Source organism: Rosa rugosa, chromosome 2, assembly GCF_958449725.1.
Source record: "Rosa rugosa chromosome 2, drRosRugo1.1, whole genome shotgun sequence".
Classification (NCBI taxonomy): domain Eukaryota; kingdom Viridiplantae; phylum Streptophyta; class Magnoliopsida; order Rosales; family Rosaceae; genus Rosa; species Rosa rugosa.
The window spans coordinates 26,629,628-26,646,353 of NC_084821.1; the positions used below are offsets into that span (position 1 = coordinate 26,629,628).

General features: G+C 37.7%; 1 protein-coding gene and 1 long non-coding RNA gene across 3 annotated transcripts; both read right to left on the reverse strand.

The window, feature by feature from the left end:
• Positions 1-282: 282 nt before the first annotated feature.
• On the reverse strand, positions 283-12,770 carry LOC133734647 (cyclic nucleotide-gated ion channel 1-like). 2 transcript variants are annotated; one of them, XM_062162260.1, is made up of 7 exons: positions 12,122-12,770; positions 6,611-6,965; positions 6,224-6,479; positions 4,994-5,274; positions 2,179-2,293; positions 899-1,159; positions 283-722 (listed from the first exon to the last, which is right to left on the reverse strand). In XM_062162260.1, the coding sequence occupies exons 2-7, from the start codon at positions 6,640-6,642 to the stop codon at positions 291-293; spliced, it is 1,377 nt and encodes a 458-aa protein (XP_062018244.1). In that variant the 5' UTR covers positions 6,643-6,965; positions 12,122-12,770; the 3' UTR covers positions 283-290. The 2 variants fall into 2 exon arrangements, with proteins under 2 accessions (XP_062018244.1, XP_062018245.1); XM_062162261.1 differs by having other exon boundaries at positions 12,680-12,746.
• A 1,336-nt stretch (positions 12,771-14,106) lies between these two features.
• On the reverse strand, positions 14,107-15,711 carry LOC133734649 (uncharacterized). Its single transcript, XR_009858472.1, has 3 exons — positions 15,279-15,711; positions 14,349-14,745; positions 14,107-14,246 (listed from the first exon to the last, which is right to left on the reverse strand). It is a non-coding gene; the product is annotated as an uncharacterized LOC133734649 (long non-coding RNA).
• Positions 15,712-16,726: the final 1,015 nt, after the last annotated feature.

The following is a 16,726-nucleotide window of genomic DNA, read 5'->3' on the forward strand; positions in this document are numbered from 1 at the left end:
TTTAAAATATAAAATCACGTCGATGACAATAACCATTTTAATATATAGAAATTTTATTTAGAGATTTTGTATGTTTTTGGTGTATACATCTGTGCTCCAGTCAACTCAAATTTCTGGCTCCGCCACTGTCTACCGCCAAAGTTAACTAAAAGAGATTCACACCTGCATGTGTGTTATTTGAACGGGATACATGGCCTTGAGCTCTTGAAACGTCCTACTATCTAGCAAAAGTTACACGTAGATCCTAAATTTAATAAAACACCAACCATTACAGGAATGAGATAAGTAAATTAGTTCACCATTTCATTATCGACAGCTATGTTGAGGATATTGCCCATGTTGAATTGACTCGGAAAATTAGAGACAACACGCTGTAAATCGGTGGCGAGGAGAGCAAACACTTCAACTTTGTTGTGGGACTTGACAGTTATGGTAGAGATCGGTAAGTTGGACAATTTGCTAGAACATCCTTCTGCCCAAGTTAGAAGCTCTTTACCATACAAACCATCTTTCTCTATCTCAAGTTGAATAGTACCTGAAGAACCATTTGATCCACCATTATTAGTCGCATAGGTGAGTACACTGCCCCGTGTGACGAAGAACATCATATCCAGTGGCTCCCCCTCTCGAATAATGTAGCATCCCCTACTGTAGATCATTGGCTCAAAATGCTCACAGATTTTTTTCAAAACTTCTTTCCCTTTATCTCTAAGCCCATCGACCTACGGGTAAGTTTACATGTAGAAAGAAAACAAAAGATAAAATCTTATAAGGAAAATCATTTTATCAAAATCTTGGAATAAAAGATTTCATTGGAAAATTTAGGGAGGGAAAGAGAAAGAAAAGGGGGCGTGATAAATCTTGTTGGGATACTTCTTTTATGTAAGAATGAACTTACTTTCTTGAGCTTATCCATGAAGAGATTGCATTTGATCTCCATAGCTAAATTTTCAGCTTCTCCTAAGGAAAGAATCGAAAACATATCCTCCACAATATGACTGTCATCTTCTTCAAGTTTATCTTTTACCGCAAGCTTGATTTTCCTCTCCGTCTCATGATTCTCATCAGACAGGCCATATTTGTTTAGTATGGATCGTATATTAGTCATTTTCATCTTCTGTCGGATAGTACATGATTTGCTAACTTTCTGCATAAATGTCTATTCCAAAACAAGTAGGTTCAATTCAGTAAATTGAAACATATATAGGTGCACAACATGATTAACGGACAAGAAAAATCAAACAGAATAAAATTCAGGTGTGTGTAAGTGTTGTTGTAAAATGAGAGGTTCTTCAAAACAGGCTACACTTACTTAGGCCTAACCTCAATTGTTACCACTTATTATTTCCTCAAAGCGTGAGAGTCAAATCAGTCAATTTTGTCTTCAAAAAGTGTTAATATTGATGATGTTAATGTTTCTTATTGTTGGTCAAAAAATTATTAACCGAATGAGCAGGTTATGCACACTTGCACAGTCATGTTTAAACAAGCAAATTAAATGTGGAAGTTGTGTTATTTATAATTTCCTTCAACGTTCTCCTTTTGATTTTTTTTTTTGGACAATCTTCTCCAAGCCTTTTGATGATTATAATCTCGATCAGTAACCCACCATTCACCCAATGAGCCTTGCTAAAAAATGACAATGTTCTCCTAGCCTTTTATAATTTCCTTAAACGTTCTCCTGAGTTTTTTTTTTTTTTTTTTTCCTTTGAACCTCATATTCTTCCCACTCTAGAAAAGGTACATCAACCCACCATTCAACCAAATGAGCCTTGCTAAAAAAATTAATATTTCAAGATTATTTTTTGTAAAATTTTTAGTTTGGGATGACAAATCCTTTTCTCACAATATAACAGTGTGTATGTATTTTCTACTTATGCACACATACTATGGGCTTCCGTTTAGTATATATTAAGAGAATCAATATGTCTGCCAGAGTATGGTAAAAAGACATGAAGATACATAAGACTATATACTAGTTTTCAATTAATTCTAACGGGTACTATGATAAATAGCAAAAAAATTAAAAGAAATAAATATAAAATAATATCCACTATCTACATATAAATATAAGATCACTCTTAAGTTTTAACTATCTACTTATAGCTAGTGAGCTGTGACCTATTGATTATTTGAAATAACCGATCGATATAAATTTAATTCTTATTCATCACTGACCTGCACATGCCCCAAGAGATACATAAACAGTCCCAAGCCACATATCGAAAAGACAACCACAAGCAGGTTTTCCCCTCCATTTGCACTGGTAGCATTGAGGTTTGAACCAAAAGAACTGATCGAAGAGAAAAAATAAACATAGAATACATATAAAAGATATAATGGGTAAAAAGTTATTAGGATTCGATGCATTTTAATGGTGAGCTATTAAGACCTTACCAATTACTTTAGTGATTAGTAGTCCACCCGAAGGTATTACTAATTTATCTATGAGAAAAATTCAGGTACCCTCCCTAAACTATTCAGCCAAGGCCAATTTGATACATGAACTCTCAAAAGTATCAATGTGATACCCAAAGACCTATATTGGCATCAATGTGATACTTCCGTTAAAAATTTCTAACGGTTCCGTCTGTTTGCTGACGTGGCAAACAAGTCAAAAAAAAAAAATTCTAAAAAGACCAAAATGACCCTAATGTTAAATCTCATCACCAATTTCTTTTTTCTTTTTTTCTTTTCTTTTTCTGGGGTCTGCTTCTTCTTCGAGCTCGAAGGTTGGATGCTGAGAAACTGAAGAGGATGGGTTGGGTTGGCGGCGGCGGCGGCGGAGGGTGACAGGAGAAGCGGAGTTAGGCAGGGATCGGGAGTTGGGGTTGGCGGCGGGGTCAAGGCGGGAGAGGAGGGACTTGAGGGAGTGGTTGCGGTCGATGAAGGCGGTTGACTCGATGAAAGAGCGAGCATCACCAATCCCAGTGAAAAGAGATTGATGCTCAGTAGGGTGCAATGGCGGAGAAGCAGATTAATGGGGTTGGGCTATTGTAGCAATGGTGCATTGTGTTTTGTAATTACTTGCAATTCAATTCGATTGTTGTGGCGATACTCGACCCGGTTGATTTCTTGGCTCTGCAATCCATTCGCAAAGGTCTGGATGATTTGTCGGGATCAAATTACTTCGCCTCCTGGGGTATATTGCAAGACGGCGGCGGCAGAACTGATCTTCATTCCCAGAAAGCAAGAAATCCAAGTACAATCTCAGAGCCATTCCCGGTGTTGCAAACTACCCACAATCACAATTGCAAACCGAGATTGAAGCTAATAGCAAACGATTGAAAATCTAAATTGGTTCGGCATCATCTTCTTCTTCGATTGAGCCTCGACCTATCGTTGGGTTGATTCACATGATACATACAGGGGTGAGATTGGTACGCACACTCACGCCTCCTTCTCGTACTCCTAACCTCCCTCCGGTTCGGAAAGGCGATCAGGTCGCCGCCAAATCTTCCTCGCCTCACCACTCTCACTCTAATTCCTTTCCCCTATTTATAGCTAAATTACTCCACACTTACGTGCTCCGGCCCGAGAGCCTCCGCCTTGGCTCTCCGCCCCAAAGCCTCCTCCTTGTGGCCGACACCGGCGGCGATCTCCGTCCACTGCTCCGACTGTTCTTCATAAGCCACAAACACTTCTGATAAAAAAAAAATTCTCCATTTAGGCTGTTCTTCATAAAGCCACAAATTCATTCTCAGAAAATAAACAACAATTTCATTTGATTGGAAGAACGAGACATAGATTGATAGAAAGGAGAGAGGATCAGATTGGGAAAGGAAGGAGGAAAAGCAAGAGAGAGAATTTGATTTGTCCTTGTTGTGTTTTTTTTTTTTAATTAATTAGTAGAGAAAGACAATTTTGCCCTTGATAAAAATATCACGTGTTATGCACGTGCTTGCCACGTCAGCAAACAGACGGCACAATTAGAAATTTTGGACGGAAGTATCACGTTGATGTCAATATAGGTCTTTGGGTATCACATTGATACTTTTTAGAGTTCGGGTATCATATTGGCCTTGGCAGAATAGTTTGGGGACGGTAGCTGAATTTTTCTCTTTATCTATTGATATTCCATTGTTGTTCTTAAGTAAATAAAAAAAAAAAAGGATTTCAAAGAAATATAAATGATAAACAATAGCTTCGACATGTATGGCAACGTTCACTTGCTGCCGATCACATTATCAGCAAGCTAGACAATTGTTAGTTATGACAGCTACAGCGGACAGCCCGACAAGATTGAGCTCCAACAGCATTAATCCTCGCACCAACAAGAAGCTGATCGGGCACCAGCAGAGAAGGAAGAGGGAAATAACCACTAATCAAAACACTAAGAGATTGAGCTTACTACCGCCTAACGGATCCAGATCAATCTCCAAAGACACCTAGGGTAGCAAAACAAGACCGCACTTATCAAACACACAACGAGCCGCCAAAGGCCAGCCAGTGTACAACACTATGCTCCTAACACCCAGCAAAACCACAACAGACAGGGCAGATCCCGAGTGTCGTAAAACATTTGCTTCACCATTCAAAATGTACTCCAACATGCCAGGTTTAAAAGAACTATTGTAGAGATCAATTAATTTAATGCGAAAATTGAAGATCAAGTAGCCCCCCCTGCATGTAGATGCAAGAAACTCTCTCTCTCCTGAGCTGGGTGATGCGAGGTCTATGCGAAGGTGAAAAGAAAAAGAAAGAATGATGATAATATTGGAAAGGTTATGAGCGAAGAGGGATCAGATGTCCAAATAATCTGAATAAAACCACACTAATAAAAAAAGCTAAGGAAATTAATACATATATAGTTGAAGCAAAGATCTCTACACCCATAGAGGAGAAAAAAACTATAAAAAAAATAAAAAATAAAAAAACTACAGTTCGATCATTTTTGCATGATTGTTCAAATGACAACTAGAGAAAAATGTTGGAATTTATAGAACGAATGATAAGTAAAAACAAGTCAACGCAAGGAGTAATATGTGCAAACCTCATATTTCGTATGCCCCATGATAAACACTGCAAGAACTTTTGTGAAAAATTGGTTGATCTTGGCATGTCGGATTGTAAAGCATCTTGAAATACGCCAAAATCGAATACTTGTTTATTTGGTGGATTTATAGGGCACTTCTCATTTATAAATTGGAGATTTCTGTGTGTATTTCGAACGCATGAAGTACTAAATTCACATCCATTTTCCATTCTACAAGCATGTTCCCAACACTGTATCTCTCTTTGGATGGAGAAAAAATACCAAAATGCTCCGAATATCTAATTAAAACAACAACAAAAATGAATAAGTTTGTTATACTCAAATGTGCAAAATATCAATCAAATGCACAGTTTTGGAGGGATTGTAGAAGACAAGTAAATTTGAAGGCTAAGATTAACTACACAGTTTTAAATTGTTATAATTTATGAACAAAAAAATTGAATAAGTTTATTATACTCATATGTGCAATTATCAATCAAATCTACAGTTTTTTTTTAGAGATTGTAAAAGACAAGTAAATTGGAAGCCTAAGAATAAATGCACAGTTTTAAATTATTATAATTTAAATATACGAGTTTAGTACATGAGACTGAGATTTATTTTTTTCCTACAGTCCATCAGGTAAGCACTCTCGGAAATATCATTTAGCCAAATCAACAATGTGAAATAAATGAATAATTTTCCATGGTAGTTAAATTGTACAAGATAAACTTTTATTTATTTGATATAATTGAATGACTAAATGATGTACGATTAATTACTCTTGTGAAGAGATTCATCTCTGAATGATGTTGTAAGATTAAATGTTTTCGCTACTCAATCTTACTATAATATGAAGTTTAAATAAAAAATGTTGGAAATAATTAAGGAAATGTTGAAATTTTTCTTTGCGATTAAACATCATTTAAAAGTAATATTAAATAAACCATCTTTTAGGGTACCATATGCATGATATTTTATGTGGCAGCTCATATAGCAGAAAAGATGGTTCATTTAAGTAACATGGTTGTGCACAACCAATCTATAAGATAATCTAATTAAGTAACATGGTTGTGCCACATTAGCTGCCACTTAAAAAGAGAATGATGTATGTGGTACCCAAAAAGATTGTTTACATAACATTATTCTTTTGCAGTCTATGTATTTATACGAACGGTAACTCAACAACATGTTAGAATATCTTGATGGAGCTGTTGAAATAAGTAGTGTGATAAGATATGAACGTACATGGCTGGCAATAATGTACCCAATCATATTGACGACAATTGATGACCATTTTGAATCGACGACGATTGACAACCATTTTGGATTCCTGTCTCTCCTATCGCCAATGGTCTGCGTATTAATTATTTCATTAAATAGTACATAGATGGGGTAAACTCGTGGAAGATATTGCAATGCAATAAGGGAGTTGAGAAACGTCATTGTCTTCAAAGAGTTGGAGCCCCTCATGTTTGGAAAAAAAATTAAAATTGCAACGTACCTGCATACGCAATAGAATTTCCAGAAGCTTGAGTTAACGATACGTTGAATTGAGCTAGTTATTAGTATTCAATATGTACTGTAAAGATTATTGAATTTATTCCAGCTTCCTGGAAGGCTTCTCAATCTTACTTGTGGAATAGGAAGAATAGACACCGTGTCATTTGCTAGCCTCAGCTTTTTCCTAAGAGAGGGGGACTTCCACCATCCATCCTTAATGTGAAGATATATTCTGATTAGGTGACAAACATCTCCCAATGATCGAAGAACAAGAGCTGCTATCTTCACTCTGTTGTCCAACACGACACACTTGGTCTGCTCGTTGATAAGAGGAGCATACAGAAACAGAGGATCCAGGAACAGATACAACATACATGATACGCCTAATATTCCATCATGACCGGAATTATCCAGTAGTTGTAATGGTGGGAAAACGACCATTATTATTGCGTAGACTATTGGTACACCAGGGTGCTTTGATAATTCTCTGACCAAGAAACAGCAAACATGATTTAATCTCATGGGAAAATATGATCAGAATCAAGAAAAAAAAAAACTTACATATGTTATAGCCACTTAGCTACGGAAGCTACACTAGTACGTAGTAAAATAACTACGTAATGAAGATATTGCATGCAGCTGGTACAATATATAATGAGATCGAAGTCAAGAACAAAATTATAGTATAGTATCTAGAGTAGTTAAAAACAAACTAAAGTGGATAGCCAGCTATCTCTACTAGTTGACGAAGAAATTCTCGATCATCATACTCCTCCATCATTGAAGTATTTGTAGCTATATATGTTCTCTTGATTGATAAAAATAAGAGGTTTTCCCTTGGACCTTTTTTCGTTTTTGTTTGTTTGTTTGTTTTTTTTTTTTAATGATATTGGGTGCGAATCCATTAACACAAATGTGGTTAACAGTAGTGATCACCCACGGAGGACAAGAATGACTTGTATCACTGCTAAGGGATTCCTAAAGCTACCTATGTAATGCTAACTTAGAGAGAAGCGCTGAGTAACAAATAATCTGACACCACTAGAATTTCATTGAACAATTCAAGATCTAATAGTAACTTATTATGCTCCCTAGGACCTCCCTACACAGAGGGAGCTGCCTAATTTATGTCGGGTAGACATTGTTCTTGTGAGAATTATTAATTAATGAATTGTAGAGAGGGACACCTTGAGCATAATTAAGAAAAAAAAAAAGACAACAAAAGAAAGGGCTCAAGCACACATTGGCTCAAACCCTAACCCTAAGGTAGTAAGGTCCAACACCAAAAAGCCCGGAACAACATCGGGCCTACTTATCTTGTGCCCCGATGTCCTATACTAGATCCGCCACAAGCAACCTTAAACACCACAATGCCACCCCCTGCAACTCCACCGTCTCCAGCAACGCCTCCATCCGATCCTTCCGCAGCAGCACTGTGCAGCCTCTTGTACCTCTCAAAAAACATTCGCCCCTCCATCGAGTTACCACCAAAGTAATTAGATTGGGTAGATTGCATACCCGATTGTTACTCAACAATGGCAGACTACAACAAGCCTACCACCACCGCTGGAGGCCCATAGACCCGATCACCGAAAGCATGTCGATCCCGGCGAATGAAACCATATACCTCACCACAAAAGGCAAGAAAAACAAGAAGTAGATGGTCACCTACTGCTAGAGAATGATCGAAGACGCCACGCAGGGACGAATCAAAAACGACATGACGATAAATTCAGACCACGACGGGGAAAAAAACTGAAAAATAAATAAAGTTCGCCTTATATTTTCTTTTGGGAAAATTTCATAAACATTACACCAAGTAAAGGTCACTAATAAAACTTATACATAACTTTTCAAACTGATCATTTTGGTACACAAAATCTGAATCCCGACCCACTATCCATACATGACGTTAATGACGCCGTTAACTTTAGGTCATTTTTCATTTGTCAAGGGGTAGTTTAGTACTCTCTCACTCTGACTCTTCTTTTTTGTCAAAAAAAAAAGTTCTTCTCTCTCTCTCTCTCTCTCTCTCCACACACCGAAACCCAGAAAACTCTATGACTCCGGCGACCACTGCATCTCCTCCACCTTCCAAATCCACACCCATCAAACTCAATCTCACTTCCAATTGACCAAAATCCCAAACTGAAAACAAAACCACTCAAGAGCAATCAAATCCAAAACTACCTGCCCTCTGTGTGCTTTCTCAGCCTCATAGAAAGCCTTGATAACAAAGTCTTCATAGAAAATCTTGTGCTGCAACTGCGCACCTACAAACAACTCACTTGCATAAGGCTTGAAATTGCCCTCCACAAACCCATCCTCCATATTGAAAGTCAATTCATCAAGCACAGTTGATGATCTCATCTCCTGAGCATCATTTCGCACCTTTAAGCTCAGCGAGTCATAATCCACACAGGAAGACCCCAAAGCACCCCTCACAAAGCCATTAAACAACCCATTACTACCGCACCGCAAGTTCACATCTCCATTGCTACTCCTTTCTGTTTGGACCCAAAATGAGCATTTTGGCCTAACAATGCACGTCTTGGAGAAATTGAGCCAATGTCAGTGGCTCAAGCTATATATTGTCGACAAGTTCGAAATATATATTTAGAGGCTAAATAAAGCCTACTATGGAAGCATGGAAACATGAAAAGTCAACTTTAGCACATTTTCCTACTTCGGCTAGGAGAAACCGAGCTAAACAAGGAAGGAGGAGCGGCAGACTAACCAAATGAAATCGAAATGAGCTAAAACTATCCAGATTAAATCTAGACATCCCAAGGATAATTTCTTATGAAGAGTGTCAGAGCTAGATTTGAGTGGAAGGCCTTCAAACAATCAGTCCAATCTTTTGCAGAAGCAAAACTGGAAAACTGGACCTGTAAGAGGTCCAGCAGCGTTTCCGGCCCAACCACTATATGAAAAGCTCTGAAATTTGACCAGGATGATCTACACTCATAGTGGAACATTTGTTATGAAGAGGTCACGGTCAAAATCTGAATGCTTGATGGAGATAAAATTGAAGGAATAAAGGAGCCGAAAGTGCTTCCTTATCTCCAAAATTCATCATTCCTTATCTCCAATTATGCCTCCTTATCTTCTTATCTCCGAAATTCATCATTCTTTATCTCCAATTATGCTTCCTTATCTCCAAAATTCATCATTTCTGATCTCCAATTAATGCTCCACTATCATTTGTTTAATGCTAAACACTTTGGCATGGTAGCCTATAAATAGAGGTTACAAAGAAACACAATTCACAACACAATTCACAACAACAATCTCTAAGATTATCCAAGCCTCTCTAGAGCAACCCTCTCCTTCTCTTACCGGTAGTCATACTCCAGTCCTAGTCTCCTCACGAGCCGACTGTTAGTGCTATCAAACCTTCCAGCCAAGCTAAAGTCACGCTTTAGCAAGTTCTCCTCACTTCCTAGTAGTTCTCGCTCTGCTTGATCTACAACATCGAGTATCGATTGTGATTTAGAAGAAGCTCAGCAAAAGTCCTCGCCACGAGGCACAAAGAATCCCACGACGAGGTTGGTGCTCTCCTCGTCCACAATCGCTTGAAAGAAGTCAGGTCAAAGGACACCCCCGACGACCGCACCCGAACGGTGCTGGCATGCCCGCGCAGAAAAGAGACTGTTGACCAGCTGCAACAAAATTGGAGCCAAACACTTTCCCGCGCAATTCTCATTGGAGGACTCCTCGCAGAGCTCGAAACCCCACTGCTGCTACTCGAAACCGGGCCCTGAAACACCCAAATCGGGCTCTGATCTCTATTCATTGAAGCCCCATTGAACTTGCTCTGCGAATACCGGAACGAGCTACTCAGTTCCTTCAACTCTTCACCCCTATTAGGCCACATCGGCCGGCTTCAACCTGCTATCCTGCACCCCTTCATTCTCCTTGTTTATGTAAAGCCACATCTCATCATAGGTCCCTTCCGTGCTGTCGCCGCCGACGAAGACGCGGTTCAAGTCGGCGTAATCGTTTAGCCATTGATCAGGCCTGGTTCCGTTCGCGTGGGTGGCGACCCATTGGAGAGAGGCCCAGGAGTCCTCGTAGCAAGCGGGTATGGGCCGGTTTGGGAAGAGGCCGTACTCGACGGAGACCGCGATGACGCCGGCGGCAGAGCAGATGGTGGAGACATAGTCGTGGTAGGTGGAGGAGAAGGAGGACACGGTAAGATATGGGTGAGAGAGAGAGAGAGAGAGGGGTGGCCAGAGCAAGAGATAAGGAGAGAGCAATTTACCCCTTAAATTATGCCAGGTGGCAGAGGTCTTCACGGCGTTAGTGACGGTGTGTCTACAAAGTGGGTCGGGATTCAAATTTCGTGTACCAAAATGATCGGTTTGAAAAATTATGTATAAGTTTTATTAGTGGCCTTTACTTGGTGTACTGTTTGTGAAATTTTCCCTTTTCTTTTTGACCCATAAAGTTTCAATTTTTCCCTCAAACATTTAAAAAACTAGAACAAAAAAAAATAAAAAGGCGAACAATTAAATAAAGAATTAGAAAAAAAAATACCACCAATCCACCCAAACCTCCATTCTTCTCATATGCTTTCCTTCCCATTCTTCTTAAAGCACCCATACCTCTTCCGTATGGCCGGCTTTCTAGTATAGTAGGCAAAAGTACAATTATGATGATTTATAGATTATATAACCGGGAAAGTTGTAGTGATGATCATTTCAATTAAGAAGCAATAATAATAATAATAAATTAAAAAAAAAAACAGAAATAAGTTCCATCAAATTAAACCACCATAGGTGGTCAAGTTGGTAAGAGCCTTCAGGTGTGGAACCCCCACACCCGAGTTCGAATCCCGCCGACGCTTATTGGAGTTAAATCCCAATATATATATATTCTTAGTGGCCAGGGGGGAGGAAGCGTTCTGACATGATCACCCGGCATGGATTAGTCTCTAGGACTAGGAAGCCTTTGAGGAACCATGTGATTTCGATAAAAAAAAATAAAAAATAAAAAGTTCCATCAAATTATATAGAGAACTCGCGGAAAATTAGATCAGCGCCAAGAGGTTAGAAAAGAGAGACTGCTGAAAAAGAAGATGACAAATGTAGTGGGCTGCGGTTGTGACTTAATTTTTACATATATGTTTTACAAAATTTCTGAATTATAGGTTTTGTACCGGAATATTTGATTAAAATTTCTATTGTAGGGTGAACTAAGTAGATAGTTGGGTGACAATAGACATACCCTTTAATAAAATGATATGTATAATTTTGCCTATTTTATACACGGAGAATTATACTTTATTTTTTTTACACAATATTGTACAGTAAGTAAATTATATACACATTAGGTAAATTGCCTACAAAGCTAAATAGAATAGTGTAGGTAATTAGGATATTATTGTGAGTGAATTTCTGATTTACTTAGACTATGATAGGTAAATTATGTCTAGCATAGCTGGTATGACCGTATGAGAGAAGAATTTTTACATATATACCTATATACAAATACGTATTAGCATCTAATTCATCTACATAATTAGGTAAATTGATTAATCTTATTAGATAATAACCGAAAAGAAAATACCACAAACGTACGCACTGTACCAAAAAATTAAAAAAATAAAATAAAATAAATCAACAAGTAAAAGCACCATACCTATCAGACCTTTTTTAGCATACCGCACCAGGATGCAAGAAGGAAAACATGTAGAGTCAACAAAAACCAGAGGACATAATAAGTACCTCACTAAAGTTGCAAATCACATATATAAAGAGTCAGGAAGGACTTAAATACTAATTAAAAGACATTATGGCATAAAAATTGAAAATTTAATTTTTTTTAAGACAAAAATAATTGCATTAATAGGAGGCCAAAAGCTAGCCTGAGAGATATATGCACCAAATTTAAACAGCTAGTTCTAGTCCTTCAGGCTAGGAGCTCACTTTTAACAAGTAAAAGCAAGTAAAACTCATTACAAAGTACAAACATTGAAGCATCTAAAATCTAGGAAAAGAGTATTATTATTATTATTTTCTTTGAAGAAGGGCTGGTGTGGTTGCTTTTATGTCTTAATTAATGAAACGTAGAATATATAGGAGAGACATGGTGCCTTAACCCCACCATCTAGGAAAAGGGTATTATATACATAGTTTGTGAGAAAGCAGAAAGAAGGAACTTTGATAGTTTTAGGATCGAGCCACTGAAGAAACTAACCTTTCAATGTCATCATCCCATGCAGCATAGCTGGCCATGCCTTGGAAACTTCTTTATACGTACCTGACCGTTGGCTCAACTTAGTAAGCTTCCTATTAAGTATGGATTGAGGTCAAATTTGGGAAAAGCAAGAGTGATAAGATATCACAGAGGGGTCATCATGGGCCAATCCTACCCTAAATTTTAGGGCTTAGGGTCCCACCGGGCCGGGTCTAGTCAAAGTCAACAAAATTTAGAGCTGGGCTTGGGGTTAAATATGTTAATCCTTACCTGCTCATTAGGGCAGGGCTGCTAAGGCCGAAAAAGGCCTTACTCAAACAAAAAAGAAATATATATATATATATATATTTTTTTTTTTTGTCAAAATGTGGCTCAATGGTTATATAGGTAATTCAAGACTCATTTTTTTTTATTGAACTTAGTTAATATATATATATATATATATATATATATATATATATATATATATTTCTAATTAACTTAGTAACATTTTTAAATATTAGTTAAGGTGGTTATATTCAATTAACTATCTCTCCAAATCTCTGAAATTTAATTGTTATTGAACAAAGAAAATAAAAATTGAAAAAAATAAAGGTTACGAAATCAATTACAAAGAAAGAGATAAGTTGTATGTTATAGAGAAAAAAAAACATATTTAAAAATAAAAAATCATTAAGACTTGATTGGGTGAGCTTAAAGGGCCAGGTCGGGCTTGGCCCTAACGAGCTCAAATAGACCTAGCTTCATTTGCATGGCCCATATCCTATCCTATTTGGGGAAGGGTCGGGCCCGTCAACCCTAATGCAAGGGCCGGACCGGGCTTCGGCCCTACAGATCGGACGAGCTTGGGGCAAGCTTAATTAGGACTTAAGGGCAAAATGATGACCCTTATATCATAGTAGATTCCCTTCAAAACCAAATCTTAGACATATATAACCAAGTTCAGCTAGGTTCAATACTGTATATAAATTTAATTCTAAATCAAAATTTGGTGATTAAAATTAATTGAAGAGTCAAAACCATTGACTGCTTTCAGAACTCCATGTGAACACTACTGCTGAAATATGCATAGTATGATTAGTTGTTTACTATTTTATTTTTCTTTTGAGAATATTATAAATTTCTAGAAAGTTTGTGCAGCTTGATGCCGCGGTTTTTTATCTATAAACAAATACTAATGTAATCCTTTCAAGTCTTCAATCATCATCGACATTTGCTTGAAATAGAATCAGAAACCCAATTTGCACCTCCTCGTGAATTCAATTCCATATATCTAAACCACACAGTCTTGATCATGGAGATTTGTAAGACATTTATAAATGTGAAGGACGTGCAATCAATACCAATCATAAAGATGAACACATGCAATAAATAAAACGGACAAAGGGAAAAAGGGAAAAGGTTGAAGGAGAAGAGCAATGCCTTGAGTTTAAGAGAGAGAGAGAGAGAGCTGGAAGAATGACGGTGCCCTCCTTCTGAAGAATTCTGCCAATGTTGTTTCCAAATCTACACCCAAAATCGACAACCTCCTTCAAAGGTCCTCTTCTTTAAACTTCCAAATCAAAACCTGCAAATTCAAATCCAAAATACCAGAATGAGAGAAAAATTCAAAATTGAAACAGCAAAAACCCCCACAGGGATGAGAATCAAGGTTCAAATTAAAACAAACCTGAATGAAGACCCAGATCCCTCTCCTTCTTCTTTCCCTGTGTTGAAGACAGGCAGTCCAAGAACAAAAAGCCTGACACGGTGGGACACGGCGGCAACAAACCGCCGGACTGATGGTTTTGCCAGAGAGCTTCCCTTCCACCTTTTCTTTTTCTCCCCCTTGTTCCTCTGTTCCCTTGGCTCTCCGCTCAGATGAAACGGTGGAACAAACCCAAAACAGAAGAGAGGCAAAACTGGGAAGCACACTACTCATTCATAAGCTGGCGCTTTTATAATTAAGTACGACTTTGTGAAACACGACTTTGTCCCAGCAAAACACAGAAACAAATATTCCCTCCGAGGCATGCACATTTGCAAATTATTCACTGCCTCGAGATTTCGGTTTTGTCCATTCACATCTGCGATATTAGAATCAAGGGCAATCATAAATTCATAAGTTTGAAAATTAGTCATCTCCATATATATATATATATATATATATTAATTTTTAAAATATAAATAAAACATGTATAATATAGAGAAAGAAATTAACCACGGTTAATCCTTCTTAACTAGACTAACAGTATGCCATATATAGAGGTCAGTTTTCCACATCATCAATTAATACACACCAAGTCACCAAGAATACTGTAATACATATCTCTTTCGTTTTCCTCCATAAAAAAAATAAATAAATAAATTACATTTATAAGCCCATATATAGGTGGATAAGGTCAATTGATATTCCATTTAGGGATGAGACGATAGCCTCTGATAAAGTAGATTTGGCCTTCCTCCCGGTCTCTTTTGCAATACTGCAAGTCTGCAATCATGGATTCCTCAAGGTCTTTGACGACCAGGCTCTTTCTCTCCCTCTCCAAGAAGAGGAAAAGAAGCTCCAAACGAAGGAGGAGAAGAAGAGAAGAGAAGAGAAGAGAGGAGAAGAACGTACCGGAAGCTTCAGCTGTTTTTCAAAGTCTAATTTCTTCGATCTTGAGGTCAGATCGAAGAGAAACGGCTGCTGCAGATAGTCTAAACAAATAGCCTTGGGTAGGTCTTTATCTTTTATGTTTTTTTTTAAAGGAAAATGTCAGTTGTAACCCCGCGTATCCAATTTAATTACAAAAATTCGTATCCAATTCAGATACAACGTATCCAGACCGTATTCAAATCAGGATCCGCGTATCCAAGCCGTATCGTACCCGTATCCCTGATCGGTACGGGATACGAGGCCAAAATGTCGTATCTACAAGAAAAAACATGTATAACAACATGCAATTCATGTTGTGAATCACTTACGACAACATTCAGCGCATGCTGTAGATGTTAGAGTCATTAAAAATCTGAAAAAAAAAAAAATCCTTAACATCACGCTTTGCACGTTGTCGAAAAGAGGCGAAGCCAGTTGTTGTAATTATTCAACAATGCGCTTTGCACGTTGTCGTAAATTTTCGACAACATTTCAAGCACACGTTGTAATTTTTAACAACACTCTCGATATGTTTTCATTAGTTTTCGACAACATACATGGTATGTTGTCATATTACTGAATGTGTTGTTATAATGTTTCGATATATATTATTGCACCAGATTGCTGGGTTCTTCTTCCCTGTACCTTTATACACATTTACCATTACTTGAGCACATTCACATGCCAATATCAGTACACTAGACCATATAAAAGAAAAATATACATTTCATTAATAGTACGACATTGTTTGATATATAATTTCTTTACAAAACATACATGACAAAGTTCTGAATTCTTTGTGCATCGTTGGTAATTGAGAATACATGCATAGTATTTCAACTTCCTAACCTACATACCAATACGGCAGAGCCCTACAGTACTCTAGTAAAGCAAAAGCATATCATAAATGTAATATTAAGAGAGAAACATATTTCTTCAGGTTTCTATCTTTCTGTTGCAGATCAAGTTTGGGATTTTAGTGAAAATGTCTTTGCGAAGAACAAGAGCTCCAAAGAAATAAATCCAGCACCTGCGTCAACAAATCATCCAAAGTAACCAAATAAGAAAATGCCAGAAACTGAAAGAAGAAACTAGGAAGAAATTAGCTGCAGAACAACAAAGGAACGGAGGGAAATGGAACCTGAAATCAGTAGATGGATCTCTTCCCTGCCATCCCATCTCTTTCCATTGATCAGGTACCAAGCCGTGAAGTTCTTGATTGGGATATGTAGCATACCAAAAGCTCTCGGCGCTTCCTGTCCTCATCCAATTTTCGTAATGACCAAGTATAAGAAACAAAAGGCAAACAATTACCGGAAAATTTTTCACTACTGGATGTTCTTTTATGGGACTACAAAGTCAGAATTGAGACGACTCTCAGAATTTACAAATGAAAGCATAGAGCATCACCTTTGGTCCACAGTGCCACA

Coding starts and splice junctions, on each gene's coding strand:
- LOC133734647 (XM_062162260.1), bottom strand. CDS start 6,642: ATGACACGGTGTCTATTCTTCCTATTCCACAA. Junction 6,480..6,610: donor CTATTCTTCCTATTCCACAA/GTAAGATTGAGA, acceptor TTGCGTATGCAG/GTACGTTGCAATTTTAATTT. Junction 723..898: donor TCATGGATAAGCTCAAGAAA/GTAAGTTCATTC, acceptor ACTTACCCGTAG/GTCGATGGGCTTAGAGATAA.